The 17,161-nt window shown below is 37.0% G+C and overlaps 1 protein-coding gene across 5 annotated transcripts in view; it reads left to right on the top strand.

Moving 5' to 3' along the window:
- Positions 1–17,161, top strand: part of SETD2 (SET domain containing 2, histone lysine methyltransferase) — a 158,538-nt gene that overhangs the window by 55,070 nt on the left and 86,307 nt on the right. For all 5 annotated transcript variants that reach the window (XR_012129494.1, XR_012129495.1, XM_036991512.2 and 2 more), the window contains 2 exons: positions 5,770–5,867; positions 7,639–7,765. Coding sequence is in view for 3 of the 5 variants with exons in the window: in XM_036991512.2 (XP_036847407.2) it covers positions 5,770–5,867; positions 7,639–7,765 (225 nt within the window). In the remaining 2 variants the exon portion in view is untranslated. The remainder of the gene's footprint in view (positions 1–5,769; positions 5,868–7,638; positions 7,766–17,161) is intronic.

The following is a 17,161-nucleotide window of genomic DNA, read 5'->3' as shown; positions in this document are numbered from 1 at the left end:
AGGTGATATCTCATTGTGGTTTTAATTTGCATTTCTCTGATAACTAGCGATGTGGAACATGTTTTCATGTGTCTGTTGGCCATCTGAATTTCTTCTTTGGAGAACTGTCTTTTCAGCTCCTCTGCCCATTTTTTAATTGGATTATTTGCTCTATGTTTGTTGAGGTGCGTGAGCTCTTTATCTATTTTGGATGTCAAGCCTTTATCGGATCTGTCATTTACGAATATATTCTCCCATACCGTAGGGTACCTTTTTGTTCTATTGATGGTGTCCTTTGCTGAACAGAAGCTTTTCAGCCTGATACAGTCCCACCTCTTCATTTTTGCTTGTTTCCCTTGCCCAGGGAGATATGTTCATGAAGAACTCGCTCATGTTTATGTCTAAGAGATTTTTGCCTGTTTTTTTCTAAGAGTTCTATGGTTTCATGACTTACATTCAGGTCTTTGATCCATTTTGAATTTACTTTTGTGTATGGGGTTAGACAGTGATCCAGTTTCATTCTCTTACATGTAGCTGTCCAGTTTTGCCAGCACCATCTGTTGAAGAGACTGTCATTTCCCCATTATATTTCCATGGCTCCTTATTGAATATTAATTGGCCATATATGTTTGGGTTAATGTCTGGAGTCTCTATTCTGTTGCACTAGTCTGTGGCTCTATTCCTGTGCCAGTACCAAATTGTCTTGATTACTATGGCTTTGTAGTAGAGCTTGAATTTGGGGAGTGAGATCCCCCCACTTTATTCTTCCTTCTCAGGATTGCTTTGGCTATTCGGGGTCTTTGGTGTTACCATATGAATTTTTGAACTATTTGTTCCAGTTCGTTGAAGAATGTTGTTGGTAATTTGATAGGTATTGCATCAAGTCTGTATATTGCTTTGGGCAGGATGGCCATTTTGATGATTTTAATTCTTCCTAGCCAAGAACATGGGATGAGTTTCCATTTGTTAATGTCCTCTTTAATTTCTCTTAAGAGTGTCTTATAGTTTTCAGTGTATAGGTCTTTCACTTCCTTGCTTAGGTTTAGTCTTAGGTATTTTATTCTTTTTGATGCAATGGTGAATGGAATTGTTTTCCTGATTTCTCTTTCTATCGATTCATTGTTAGTGTATAGGAAAGCCACAGATTTCTGTGTGTTAATTTTGTATCCTGCAACTTTGATGTAGTCCGATATCAGTTCCAGTAATTGTGGATTGGAGTCTTTAGGGTTTTTTATGTACAGTATCATATCATCTGCAAATAGTGACAGTTTAACTTCTTCTTTACCAATCTGGATTCCTTGTATTTCTTTGTTTTGTCTGATTGCCGTGGCTAGGAACGCCAGTACTATGTTGAATAACAGCGGGGAGAGTGGGAATCCCTGTCTTGTTCCCGATCTCAGAGGAAAAGCTTTCAGCTTCTCGCTGTTCAGTATGATGTTAGGTATGGGTTTATCATATATGGCCTTTATTACGTTGATGTACTTGCCCTCTACACCCATTTTGCTGAGAGTTTTTATCATGAATGGATGTTGAATTTTGTCGACTGCTTTTTCAGCATCTATGGAGATAATCATGTGGTTTTTGTCCTTTTGTTGATGTGGTGGATGATGTTGATGGATTTTCAAATGTTGTACCATCCTTGCATCCCTGGGATGAATGCCACTTGGTCATGGTGTATGATCCTTTTGATGTATTTTTGAATTCGGTTTGCTAATATTTTGTTGAGTATTTTTGCATTTACATTCATCAGAGATATTGGTCTGTAATTTTCTTTTTTTGTGGTGTCTTTGCGTGGTTTTGGTATTAGGGTGATGTTGGCTTCATAGAATGAGTTTGGGAGTATTTCCTACTCTTCTATTTTTTGCAAAACTTTAAGGAGAATGGGTATTATGTCTTCTCTGTATGTCTGATAAAATTCCAAGGTAAATCGATCTTGCCCGGGGGTTTTGTTCTTGGGTAGTTTTTTGATTACCGCTTAAATTTCGTTGCTGGAAATTGGTCTGTGTAGATTTTCTGTTTCTTTATGGGTCAGTCTTGGAAGGTTGTATTTTTCTAGGAAGTTATCCATTTCTCCTAGGTTTTCTAGTTTCTTAGCATATAGGTTTTCATTGTAGTCTCTAATAATTCTCTGTATTTCTGTGGAGTCTGTTGTAATTTTTCCTTTCTTGTTTCTGATTCTGTTGATGTGTGTTGATTCTCTTTTTCTCTAAAAAGTTTGGCTAGAGGCTTATCTATTTTGTTTATTTTCTCAAAGAACCAGCTCTTGGTTTCACTGATTTTTTCTTTTGTTTTATTTTTCTCAATTTTGTTTATTCTCTAATCTTTAGTATGTCCCTCCATCTGCTGACCTTAGGCTTCATTTGTTCTTCTTTTTCCAATTTTGATAATTGCGATGTTAGACTATTCATTTGGGATTGTTCTTCCTTCTTTAAGTATGCCTGGATTGCTGTATACTTTCCTCCTAAAACTGCTTTTGCTGCGTCCCACAGAAGTCACGGCTTTGTGTTGTTGTTGTCATTTGTTTCCATATATTCCTTGATCTCTATTTTAATTTGTTCGTTGATTCATTGATTATTTAGGAGCATGTTGTTAAGCCTCCATGTGTTTGTGAGCCTTTTTGCTTTCTTTGTACAATTTACTTCTAGTTTTATACCTTTGTGGTCTGAAAAGTTGGTTGGTAGCATTTCAATGTTTTTGAATTTACTGAGGTCCATGTGCCCTTGAGAAGAATGAGTATCCTGTTGCTTTTGGTTGTAGAGTTCTATAGATGTCTATTAGGTCCATCTGTTCTAGTGTGTTGTTCAGTGCCTCCGTGTCCTTACTTATTTTCTGTCTGGTGGATCTGCCTTTTGTAGTGAATGGTTTGTTGAAGTCTCCGAAAATGAATGCATTGCATTCTGTTTCCTCCTTTAATTCTCTTAGTATTTATTTCACATATGTTGGTGCTCCTGTGTTGGGTGCATATATATTTATAATGGTTATATCCTCTTGTTGGACTGAGCCCTTTATCATTATCTAATGTCCTTTATTCTTGTTACTTTCTTTGTTTTGAAGTCTATTTTGTCTGATACTAGTACTGCAACACCTGCTTTCTTCTCCCTGTTGATTGCATGAAATATCTTTTTCCATCCCTTGACTTTTAGTGTGTGCTTGTCTTTGGGTTTGAGGTGAGTTTCTTGTAAGCAGCATATAGATGGGTCTTGCTTTTTTATCCATTCTGTTACTCTGTGTCTTTTGATTGGTGCATTCAGTCCATTTACATTTAGAGTGACTCTTGAAAGATATGTACTTACTGCTATTGCAGGCTTTAAATTCGTGGTTACCAGAGATTCAAGGTTAGCTTTTTTAGTATCTTACTGTCTAACTTAACTTGCTTATTGAGCTGATCTTTACGTCTCTCCCTTCTTATTTCTCCTCCTCCATTCTTTATATGTTGGTTGTTTTATTCTATGCTCTTTTGTGTTTCCTTTAACTGCTTTTGTGGGCAGTTGATTTTATTTTTTGCCTTTAGTTAGTATTTGTTTGGTCTGCTTTCTTTGCTGTGATTTTATTTCCTCTGATGACATCTATTTAATCTTAGGAGTGCTCCCATCTAGAACAGTCCCTCTAAAATACCCTGTAGAGGTGGTTTGTGGGAGGTAAATTCCCTCAACTTTTGCTTCTCTGGGAATTGTTTATCCCTCCTTCATATTTAAATGATAATAGTGCTGGATACAGTATTCTTGTTTCAAGGCTCTTCTGTTTCATTGCATTAAATATATCATGCCATTCTCTTCTGGCCTGTAAGGTTTCTATTGAGAAGTCTGATGATAGCCTGATGGGTTTTCCTTTGTAGGTGACCTTTTTCTTCTCTCTAGCTGCCTTTAAAACTCTGTCCTTGTCCTTGATCTTTGCCATTTTAATTATTATGTGTCTTGATGTTGTCCTCCTTGGGTCCCATCTATTGGGAGTTCTGTGTACTTCCGTGGTCTGAGCGATTATTTCCTCCCCCAGTTTGGGGAAGTTTTCAGTAATTATTTCTCCAAAGACACTTTCTGTTCCTTTTCTCTCTTCTTCTTCTTCTGGTACCCCTATAATGCAGATATTATTCCTTTTGGATTGGTCACATAGTGTTCTTAATATTGTTTAATTCCTTGTGATCCTTTTGCCTGTCTCTGCGTCAGCTTCTATGCATTCCTGTTCTCTGGTTTTTATTCCATCAATGGCCTCTTGGATCTTATCCATTCTGCTTATAAATCCTTCCAGAGATTGTTTCATTTCTGTAATCTCCCTCCGGATGTCATCTCTTAGCTCTTGGATATTTCTCTCTAGCACCGTCAGCATGGTTATGACCTTTATTTTGAATTCTTTTTCAGGAAGATTGGTTATGTCTATCTCCTCAGGGATTGACTCTGTGATTTTGGTCTGTATCAAATTCTTCTCCCTTTTCATGGAGATAGAGGTAGTTGTGGGGAGCTGGCGCGTGTGTCGGCTGTGAGAATGTCTCTTCTTGCTGGTTTGTGGCCTTCATCTCCTGGGAGAACAGCGACCTCTAGCAGCTTGTGCTGGGCAGCTGCACGCAGATGGGGTGTCTGATTCTTGCCTGGCTGCTGTGGTGTTTAGCTCCGTGGTTGCTGTGGGCGTGCCCAGCCTCAGTCCGCTGCTCCAATATGGCGGAGCCATGTCGGACTGGTAACAGGCGGGAGGCTCTTAATGGCTGTGAGGGGCCTCTGAGCTGCGCTGCTGCCCAGGGGTTTAGGGCGCCCAGAGTTCCCTGGGATTTGCAGCTGCTGGGCTACGTATCCGCAGGACGCTTCCGTCCAGCTGTGGGGTCCCTGTCCCTTTAAGACTTTCAAAAAGCACTCTCTTCTTTGTCCCAGGGGCACTGGCTGTGGGGACCCGCTCACAGGTCTTACTCTCCTGTTTCCCTAGTATCCAGCACACCACACACTGTGTCTGTGCTCTGGTGAGAATGGCTAGGGCTGGCTGTTTAGCAGTCCTGCGCTCCCTCTTCTTCCCTACTCCAACAACTCTCCTCCCGCTGGGAGCTGGGCAGAGGGGTGCTCCAGTCCTGCTGGGCCGCAGCTTGTATCTTACCCCCTTTGCGAGGCGCTGGGTTCTCACAAGTGTGGATGTAGTCTGGCTGTTGTCCTGTGTCTTCTGGTCTCTCTTTTAGGAATAGTTGTTTGTGTTGTCTTTCTGAAAATATATATGGTTTTGGGAGGAGATTTCTGCTTCTCTACTCAGGCCGCCATCTTCCCGAATTGTATCTTAATATGTTTCTGGAACAAAGTCTGACCCCTGTATGTTTACCCCCGGTTAGTTCTTGAGTTTTATGCATCTGTTCTGATACTTCCTTTCCTTTCACTACACTTAGCCTTGTGACCATTGCTTCATGAAATTAAACTTTTGAGATGATGGCTTCCCTGGTCCCACACACCATCTTATATTAGAAGGTTGTTACTTTTAACATAAGGTAATATAGATTTGCCTTTTGTAATTGACACGAAACACTCCCTATTTGCCCATTTTTAGTATAAGTGAATGTTTACTGTGTGGAAATATGCAGTAAGAAAAGTTAAAATAATAGTTACTTATATTAGAAATTATAGGTGGTGATATTCAGTCAGGTAGTTCATTAAATAAGAGTAATACTTAAATTTGTTAGTTTATTTAAAGAAAAAAGTTCTCCATTTGTTATTTGGAAAAGAATTATCTAAAAGGCGCATGGGTGATTAAGGCAGATGATCTTTTAAAAAATATATGTAGATTAATTGGTTACTAATTTCTTTTCTTTTAAAAACATCTCAGTGGACTGTGAATGGACAACTGAGGGTTGGGTTTTTTACCACCAAACTGGTTCCATCAGGCTCAGAGTTAACATTTGACTATCAGTTCCAAAGATATGGGTGAGTATTGTTTCTATTCAGCTTTGCAGCTTCTGATGGGGTAATAGACTATTCAGATATAGAGGTATAGAACTTTAACGTGAGTTGCTAAAAAGTTACATGTACTGTTAACTCTTACATCTATAGAGTACTGTTTTGGTTTTTTGTTTTTCGTGTATATGACACATCTGGCCACTGAGGGATATTGTTTAGGAACTATATAGTTTTCCTCTGAACTTCATGCTGTCTTATTTATATGATTTTGCTTCTAACATTTAAAAAACTTTATTATAGAAGTGTCAGCTGTGTGTGTGTGCATATGTATAGAGAATAGTATAATAAATCTCTGTGTATCCATCATTTATCTGTTAATTATCAATTCATGACTAATCTTTTGTCTCATCTATGCCACCTTGTATTCTGAAAAATAATGTTACCTAAGTGTGTCTGTCAAAAACAGTAGCTGGTGGAATAGCAGTGAATAGCTATAGCATCTGTATTGTGGTTTCATAAGACTCCACTAAAAAGAGCAGGGTTCCTTGGAGGAATGTCTAATTTCAGGTTGGAAACAGGAATTGAAGGTAATCCTGAATTATCTTGTCATATCAGGAAACCAGTTATAAAAGATTAGGGAAGGTCATCTCAAAGGGACTGAGGTACTTTGAATAGGCTCCTGTTTAATAAAGTGTTTGAGTTTTTATTAACAAACACTTAAGCATCAATAAAGATAATAACTGCAGTGGTTTGAAATACATTATGTGAAATTCATCACTTTTAATAATATTTTTTAAATAAAACTGCATTTGTCATTGAAGGGAACCAATTCATGATTTTGAAGAATTATTTAAAAATTTAAGAAGGAAAAAAAATCAAGCATTTATCCTGCTGTTGCCAAGTGCATTGTACCTAGGGAGTATCAGGTCAAGGAGTTATTTTAGCTAATAAATGAAGTAGTAATGGTATCTGGTGATACCTTGTGTTAGTGTGGATCTAAGCAGTGGTCAAGTATTTGGGGCGAGTGCCGACTAGAGGTCCATGTTTTTTCTATGTTTATATTGTCCCCTTTGAAGGAAGGGAAATTAGAAATCCATTTGTCATTTCCTGCTCTGTTTATTGAATGATTTATTTTTGTGCCTCTGATTACTGCTGTCATATACTAAATCTATCAGTTTACTTTTGAACTAATCCTTCATTTTTTCTTCAAATGGCTGTGGTCACAGAGTAAATAATGGCAGAAGTGGATTGTGGACTCAGGCCTATCTTCTTTCCACCACTTTTCCTTGACCTCCATGCTTATATTTATTTATTACTATGTTGACTCTTAGTGTCTCATCCTTATGTGATAACTTTTAAGAGTCATGTATTTTTTAGTGTCATATATTAATAATGCATTTTATATCTGTGTATATCTGTTTATAAGAATACATTTTGCTCTATATATCAGTTAAATATTCAATTATAAATGATAATCAACTACTTAAGCAATTTTCTTTGCCCAACTATGTATATGATCTCTTATTTTCATCCATTAGTAGGTACTGCCATAAAATTGAAAAATTACTCATTAACTTCTTGACTAGTTTTATCTAGGTAATAAGATTAGAAAAAGAATGAATATTTTTTAAGAACAATTTTCAGGCATTTCCATCAGATAGTGTCAGATTTGTTAGGGTCTCTTAACATAATAAAGTGTTTTTTCCTTTAGGCTGCATTGACTTCTCTCTTGTATGTAATTATTGTCAGTATTTTTATGTGGTCATAGTCTGATGTCTTTCCTATGCCCCTTGAACAGAAAAGAAGCTCAGAAATGTTTCTGTGGGTCAGCTAATTGCCGGGGTTACCTGGGAGGAGAGAACAGAGTCAGCATCAGAGCAGCAGGAGGAAAAATGAAGAAGGAACGATCTCGTAAGAAGGATTCAGTAAGTATTCCACCTTTCATTCAACTTTAACCATACACATTTTTTAAAATTGAACTATCATTAATTTATAATCTTATAGTAGTTTTAAATTTACAACACAGTGGTTCAACAGTTACCCATATTATTAAATCCTCATCCCCAGTAGTGTAGTTACTATCTGTCAACATAAGAAGATGTTACAGAATCATTGGCTATATTCTCCATGCTGCCCTTTCCTCCCCATGACCAGTTTATATTATGATGGAGAATTTTTGTGCTCCTGTATCCCCCTCCCACTCCCCACCCATCCACCATACACATTTTAAGCAAGGAAGTAGCTTTTCTAATTGAGGTTTGAAAAGTCAAACTACAAACAGATATTTAGGGTCAGATGAGATAATCCTGGAAAGGAAGTATGCTTGCTATTTTTATTTCAGGTTCATAGAGATTAGAATTGGATACTGAGTACTATTGAAGAAATCTTAAAAACACATGAGCTAATAGTTTTTCAGAGCCTGTAAAACTTCTAATCCTAAGGACAAATAAAATGTTTATTTGTTAGCTTACCTAAGTCTAATCTGCATTCCCAGTCTTTTAATATTGGTTTGTCTTTTGTTTGGAACTCTTAAGTTTGCCAAGTGTCCTTAAATCTCTGAAAATCCTCTTTGGATTGTAAGATGAGTTTTGAAAGGTAACAAACAAATCAACAGAGAGAAAAGGAAATTTAAATAGACTATATTAGAACAACAATTTTTTTATTAAATTATAATACTATTTGATAGTAAAACAGTAGCCTTTTTTCTACCCCAGCTCATGAGTCACTGATGGAGGCAGAAAGTATCTTGTTATTTAAGGGATTCTTACATAGGATAAGGATTTTTTGTTGTTTTTAAAAATCCCCCTTCCAGGAACCCTCCTACACTGCTGGTGGGAATGTAAATTAGTTGAACCATTGTGGAAAGCAACATGGAGGTTCCTCAAAAAGTTCAAAACAGAAATACCATTTGACCCAGGAATTCCACTTCTAGGAATTTACCCTAAGAATACAGCAGCTCAGTTTGAAAAAGACATATGCACCCCTATGTTTATCGCAGCACTTTTTACAACAGCCACGAAATGAAAGCAACCTAAGTGTCCATCAGTAGATGAATGGATAAAGAAGATGTGGTCCATATACACAATGGAATATTATTCAGCCATAAGAAGAAAACAGATCCTACCGTTTACAACATGGATGGAGCTAGAGGGTATTATGCTCAGTGAAATAAGCCAGGAGGAGATAGACCAGTACCAAATGATTTCACTCATATGTGGAGTATAAGAACAAAGCAAAAACTGAAGGAACAAAACAGCAGCAGAATCACAGAACCTGAGAATGGACTAACAGTTACCAAAGGAGAAGGGTCTGGGGAGGATGGGTGATAAGGGAGGCATTAGGGAGGGGAAAAAGAAAGGGGGCATTACGATTAGCATGTATAATGTGGGGGGGGGCACAGGGAGGGCTGTGCAACACAGAGAAGACAAGTAGTGATTCTACAGCATCTTACTATGCTGATGAACAGTGACTGAAATGGGGTTAGTGAGGGGGACTTGGTGAAGGGGGGAGCCTACTAAACATAATGTTCCTCATATAATTGTAGATTGATACCAAAAAAAGAAAAATCCCCCTTCCATTTTTCTGAGGATCCCTTCACCAGAGCAGTGTTTTTCAGCCTCAGAACCACTTGTGAGGGTCCATAGTAAGAAGGCATATTTCTGGGCCAATCCCCAGACCTAGGAATTTTAGTGAAGGGTGTTAGTCAAATCCCCAGTGATTCTTTTGCAGGTAGCTTATTCCTGGGTGTTTTAGGAACCATTACTATCATGACTTAAAACAACAATCTTACTGCTTACATGAGGAGATAGAAGACATAATGGAAGGAGTGAATAAAAAGTGTAATGGATAAAAGGTGATGTCAGTAAGGCAAATTAATTGGGGAGAACTAAAGAGAATTTGAATTTTGTAAGGAGACACAGCAAACTGCATTGGAAAGGCCCACTTAAAATTTTTAAAAAAGGACCATTAAAGGTATGTAAAAAGGAAAGTTTATAACAAACACTTGGTACATAAACTCATTTAGCTCTTACCGTGAGCCCTTAAAGTAGGTGAAAAGATTATCCCTCTTTTACAGGTGAGAACTAAGGCACAGAGTAGTTATAAGGTCACCTGGTAGGTTATAGGAATTAGCTGGTCTAGCTCTTGTCTTTGCTCTTAACTAATAGGTTGCACTGCAGTCAAGCTGTAGGGAGCAGGCCATCCCCTCTAAGACAGTTGTGGTCATAACAGCCAGTGTTTCTGCATTTTAAAATGTATTGAGTTGTTTTATACAGGGTTTTAGAAATGCATTGGAAAGTATACTATATATGTATATTTCTGCAATTTTTTTAGTTTCATTTTAAAATTTGATCCATGTTGATAAATACTTAAACATTTTCAACTGCTATAAAATTTTTCATCATCATTATAGTAGTTTCTTTACATATATTCCTAGTAATGGACTTGTGTTTTCAATTTTTTGCTCTTAATTGCACAGTTAACATCTTTGCATATGTCTGTTCTGCACATTTTTTTTTTGCAGATTTTTTTTTATTGAAGTATTGTTAATACACAATCTTATCTTGGCTTCAAATGTACATCACAGTGGTTCAACAGTCCCTGTGATCAACTTACATTGTGACTGTCAATTATTGTGCCCTTTTATCCCCCTTCCCTTTACCCACCTTGTTGGTAACTACTAGTCTCAGTGTCTATGATTCTAGTGCTGCTTTGTTCCTTCTGTTTTGCTTTGTTTTTATATTCCACAAATAAGTGAAATCATATGGTATTTGTCTTTCACCACATGGCTTATTTCACTGATCATAATACCTTCTAGATCCATCCATGTTGTAAGTGGCAGGATTTCTTTTCTTTTTATAGCTGAATAATATTCCATTGTGTATATGTAGCACATCTTTTTTTATCCATTTATGTATTGATGGACACTTAGGTTGCTTCCATGTGCACATGTTTCTTTAAGGTGTATCAATGGAAGTGGAGTCACTGGGTCATAGGCTATTACTCAGTCTTCTTGTCTTCACTGTTGGAGGAAACTTTTTTTTAAACTCAAATTAAGATTGCTTTTTATTTTTACCTCTTAAACTATATAGTTAATAGTTTATCAGGACAGCCACAAAATAGTCACTGAACATAGTGACATAAGCTAAACTCCCCATCAAAACTTCTGGCTATTTCATGTTTTCAAAACTTGAATAATAAACACAATTTTTTAAAGCTAAATTATTGGTGGGAAGTGTCCTCGTAATATGGTTTCTTGGGCAGTGTCATATCCCAGTCACACCAATACAGATGGCTATCTACCTTCCTGATAAGATTCAAGAACAAATCCAAGAAACCAATTTGTAGATATTCCTGTTTTCTTGTTTGACTGTTTTTATTGTTGTAATAGTATGCCCATACAATTTAGTGTTATAGGCTTTTATCATTTAATAGACTGAATTAAATGTAACATGAATCGCATCATTTGGTGGCCTAAAGTGATGGGTTGCTCCAGATACGAATTTTAAGCTATTGTGGAACAAAAATATTTTGGTTGAAACTTTGTCCAGATAGAGAAATGACCCAGAATGATTCTAGCTTCCTAGAACACTTATTTGCTTTTGATTGTAACGAAGAGTTTAACTCTGTTTTTACTTGAATTGTTTCGTATTGAAGTTCCCTTCTGCATGCCTAGTCTGAGTTTTGGTCAGTTACAATTGAGTGGAATCACATAAGTAACACCTCTTGAATTCCCAAGAGTGAGTTTTGGGAATTTCTTGGGTAGGGGATGCCTGGAGAGGACAAGAGAAGAGCAGTTTAAAATGCAGTTTTGTGTATTTTAAATATTAACAAGAACACATAATTGTACTGTAGTTTCCATCCCGTATTTTAGCATTTGATCTGTAAGCATTTTTTATTCCTCTTATGATTGTATCTAAACTTACCATAATCCTTAATAAAACAGCTCTTCTAGGACCAAGTGATTGTTTTGGCACATGTCACAAATTAGGTACTTAAATACTTCATTGATGGAGCTATACTAAGTCCCTACTAATATTACCTGATGTTATTCGTAGTTTGTAGTTTGTAAAGTACATACAAGAAATAGTCTGAAACTTCCTTTAGTCTCTTCTGTTTGCATTTGTGAAACAAATTAATGGTAACTAATTTGCACAGTAAAGAAGGCGAAAAGTCACATAAAGAGGAAAGCACACAGCAAACAAGTTACTATTGTTCAGAACATAACAGAGTTCTTACTAATTAGTAAAAAAAATAAACAGCATTAAAGAAAAATAAGCATGGAAAAACTTCCACAGACACTTCACTAATCCAAATAGCCAATAAATATATGTGAAGGTGTTCAACATCACTAATAACCAGGAGAGTACAGATTAAATTGACCAAACATCATTTACATACTCACCAAATTGGTAAAAATTAAGTGTCAAGAAACACCAAGACACATAATAATTAAAATGGCAAAGATCAAGGACAAAGACAGAGTATTAAAGGCAGCCAGAGAGAGAAAAAAGGTCACTTACAAAGGAAAACCCATCAGGCTATCATCAGACTTCTCAACAGAAACCTTACAGGCCAGAAGAGAATGGCATGATATATTTAATCCAATGAAACGAAGGGCCTTGAACTAAGGATACTGTATCCAGCACAAATATCATTTAAATATGAAAGAGGGATTAAACATTTCCCAGACAAGCAAAAGTTGAAGGAATTTGCTTCCCACAATTCACCGCTACAGGGTATTTTAGAGGGACTGCTCTAGATCTCTAGATGGGACCAATCCTAAAAAGAGCACAGAACAAAACACTGAGCATATGAAGAATGGAGGAGGAGGAAAAAAGGGAGAGAAATAAAGACTCATCAGACTGTGTTTATAATAGCTCAATAAGCGAGTTAAGTTAGACAATAAGGTAGTAAAGAAGCTAACCTTGAACCTTTGGTAACGACAAACTTAAAGCCTGCAATGGCAATAAGTACATATCTTTCAATAATCACGCTAAATGTAAATGGACTGAATGCACCAATCAAAAGACAGAGGAATAGATTGGATAACAAAGCAAGACCCATCTATATGCTGCTTAGAAGACACTCACCTCAAACCCAAAGACATGCACAGATTAAAAGTCAAGGGACAGAAAAAGATATTTATGCAAACAGGGAGAAAAAAGCAGCGGTTGCAGTACTAGTATCAGATAAAAGAATTCAAAACAAAGAAAGTAACAAGAGATAAAGAAGGACATTACATAATGATAAAGGGCTCAGTCCAACAAGAGGATATAACCTTTATAAATATATATGCACCCAACACAGAAGCACCAACATATGTGGAACAAATACTAACAGAATTAAAGGAGGAAATAGAATGCAATGCATTCATTTTCGGAGACTTCAACACACCACTCACTCCAAAGGGTAGATCCACCAGACAGAAAATAAGTAAGGACACAGAGGCACTGAACAACACACTAGAACACATGGACCTAATAGACATCTATAGAACTCTACATCCAAAAGCAACAGGATACACATTCTTCTTGAGTGCACATGGAACATTCTCCAGAATAGACCACATACTAGGCCACAAAAAGAGCCTCAGTAAATTCAAAAACATTGAAATCCTACCAACCAACTTTTCAGACCACAAAGGTATAAAACTAGAAATAAATTGTACAAAGAAAGCAAAAAGGCTCACAAACACATGGAGGCTTAACAACATGCTCCTAAATAATCAATGGATCAACGAACAAATTGAAGTAGAGATCCAGCAATATATGGAAACAAATGACAACATCACAAAGCCCCAACTTCTGTGTGATGCAGCGAAAACAGTCTTAGGAGGAAAGTATATAGCAATCCAGGCATATTTAAAGAAGGAAGAACAATTCCAAATGAATAGTCTAATATTATAATTATCGAAATTGGAAAAAGAACAAATGAAGCCTAAGGTCAGCAGTTGGAGGGACATAATTAAAGATCAGAGAAGAAATAAAGTTGAGAAGAATAAAACAATAGGAAAAATCAATTAAACCAAGAGCTGGTTCTTCGAGAAAATAAACAAAACAGATAAGCCTCTAGCCAGACTTATTAAGAGAAAAAGAGAATCAACACACATCAACAGAATCAGAAACGAGAAAGGAAAAATCACGACGGACCCCACAGAAATACAATTATTAGAGAATACTATGAAAACCTATATGCTAAGAAGCTAGAAAACCTAGGAGAAATGGATAACTTCCTAGAAAAATATAACCTTCCAAGACTGACCAAGAAAGAAACAGAAAATCTAAACAGACCAATTTCCAGCAACGAAATTGAAGCAGTAATCAAAAAACTACCCAAGAACAAAACCCCTGGGCCAGATGGATTTACCTTGGAATTTTACCAGACGTACAGAGAAGACATAATACCCATTCTCCTTAAAGTTTTCCAAAAAAATAGAAGAGGAGGGAATACTCCCAAACTCATTCTATGAAGCCAACATCACCCTAATACCAAAACCAGGAAAAGACCCCACCAAAAAAGATAACTACAGACTAATATCCCTGATGAATGTAAATGCAAAAATACTCAACAAAATATTAACAAACTGAATTCAAAAATACATCAAAAAGATCATATACCATGACCAAGTGGGATTCATCCCAGAATGCAAGGATGGTACAACATTCAAAAATCCATCAACATCATCCACCACATCAACAAAAAGGATAAAAACCACATGATCGTCTCCATAGATGCTGAAAAACTTTCGACAAAATTCAACATCCATTCATGATAAAAATTCTCAACAAAATGGGTATAGAGGGCAAGTACATCAACATAATAAAGGCCATATATGATAAACCCACAGCTAACATCATACTGAACAGCGAGAAGCTGAAAGCTTTTCCTCTGAGATCAAGAACAAGACAGGGATACCCACTCTCCCCACTGTTATTCAACATAGTACTGGCGTTCCTAGCCACGGCAATCAGACAAAACAAAGAAATACAAGGAATCCAGATTGGTAAAGAAGAAGTTAAACTGTCACTATTTGCAGATGATATGATACTGTACTTAAAAAACCCTAAAGACTCCACTTCACAACTACTAGAACTAATATCAGACTACAGCAAAGCTGCAGGATACAAAATTAACACACAGAAATCTGTGGCTTTCCTATACACTAACAATGAACTCATAGAAATCAGGAAAACAATTCTATTCACAATAGCATCAAAAAGAATAAAATACCTAGGAATAAACATAACCAAGGAAGTGAAAGACCTATACACTGAAAACTATAAGACAGTCTTAAGAGAAATTAAAAAGAACACTAACAAATGGAAACTCATCCCATTTTCTTGGCTAGGAAGAATTAAAATCGTGAAAATGGCCATCCTGCAGAAAGCAATATACAGATTTGATGCAATGCCTATCAAATTACCAGCAACATTCTTCAACGAACTGGAACAAATAGTTCAAAAATTCATATGGAACCACCAAAGACCCCGAATAGCCAAAGCAATCTTGAGAAGGAGGAATGGAGTCAGGGGGATCTTGCTCCCTAAATTCAGGCTCTACTACAAAGCCACAGTAATCAAGACAATTTGGTACTGGCACAAGAACAGAGCCACAGACCAGTGGAACAGATTAGAGACTCCAGACATTAACCCAAACATATATGGTCAACTACTATATGATAAAGGAGCCCTGGACATACAATGGGGAAAGGACAGTCTCTTCAACAGATGGTGCTGGCAATACTGGATAGCTACATGTAGGAGAATGAAACTGGACCATTGCCTAACCCCATATACAAAAGTAAACTCAAAATGGATCAAAGACCTGAATGTAAGTCATGAAACCATAAAACTCTTAGAAAAAAACATAGGCAAAAATCTCTTAGACATAAACATGAGCGACTTCTTCATGAACATATCTCCCCAGGCAAGGGAAGCAAAAGCAAAAATGAAGAGGTGGGACTATATCAGGCTGAAAAGCTTCTGTACAGCAAAGAACACCATCAATAGAACAAAAAGGTACCCTACAGTATGGGAGAATATATTCATAAATTACAGATTCAATAAAGTGTTGATATCCAAAATATGTAAAGAGCTCATGCACCTCAATAAACAAAAAGCAAATAATCCAGTTAAAAATGGGCAGAGGTGCTGAATAGACAGTTCTCCAAAGAAGAAATTCAGATGGCAAACAGACACATGAAAAGATGTTCCACATCGCTTGTCATCAGAGAAATGCAAATTAAAACCACAATGAGATATCACCTCACACCAGTAACGATCGCCACCATCCAAAACACAAACAACAAGAAATGTTGGCGAGGTTGTGGGGAAAGGGGATCCTTCCTACACTGTTGGTGGGAATGTAAATTAGTTCAACCATTGTGGAAAGCAGTATGAAGGTTCCTCAAAATGCTTAATATAGAAATACCATTTGACCCAGGAATTCCACTTCTAGGAATTTACCATAAGAATGCAGCAGCCCATTTTGAAAAAGACAGATGCACCCCTATGTTTATCGCAGCAGTATTTACAGTAGCCAAGAAATGGAAGCAACCTAAGTGTCCATCAGTAGATGAATGGATAAAGAAGAGGTGGTACATATACGCATTGGAATATTATTCAGGCATAAGACGAAAACAAATTCTACCATTTGCAACAACATGGATGGCTCTAGAGGGTATTATGCTCAGTGAAATAAGCCAGGTGGAGAAAGACAAGTACCAAATGATTTCACTCATCTGTGGAGTATAAGAACAAAGAAAAACTGAAGGAACAAAACAGCAGCAGAATCACAGAATCCACGAATGGACTAAGAGTTATCAAATGGAAAGGGACTGGGGAGGATGGGTCAGAAGGAAGGGATAAGGGCGGGGAAAAAGGAAGGGGGCATTACAATTAGCATGTATAATGTGTGGGGGGTATGGGGTGGGCTCTACAACACAGAGAAGACAAGTAGTGATTTTATAGCATCTTACTAAGCTGATAGACAGTGACTGTGAAGGAGTATGTAAGGGGAACTTGGTGAAGGGAGGAGCCTAGTAAAGATAATGTTCTTCATGTATTTTGGTTCTTCATACCAAAATTACAAAAAAAAAAATTAAGTGTCATGATAAATAAGAACAGCAGGAGATGTCATACACTGCTGTGGTAATGTAATGGATACAGACACTTTTGAAAACATTTTGGCATTACTTACTAAAGGTGAAAGTACATGCAAGGTACGAGCCAGCACTTGTATTACTGGGTGTATAACCAGAGAGAAACTAGTTAAAATGTGTATTGGAAGTCACAGCAGCATTGCTAATAGAGAAAGTAGAA

This window comes from Manis javanica, chromosome 3 (assembly GCF_040802235.1).
Source record: "Manis javanica isolate MJ-LG chromosome 3, MJ_LKY, whole genome shotgun sequence".
NCBI lineage: Eukaryota > Metazoa > Chordata > Mammalia > Pholidota > Manidae > Manis > Manis javanica.
The sequence above is the reverse complement of the archived record's forward strand: the minus strand, read 5'-3'. Positions and strand labels throughout refer to the sequence as shown.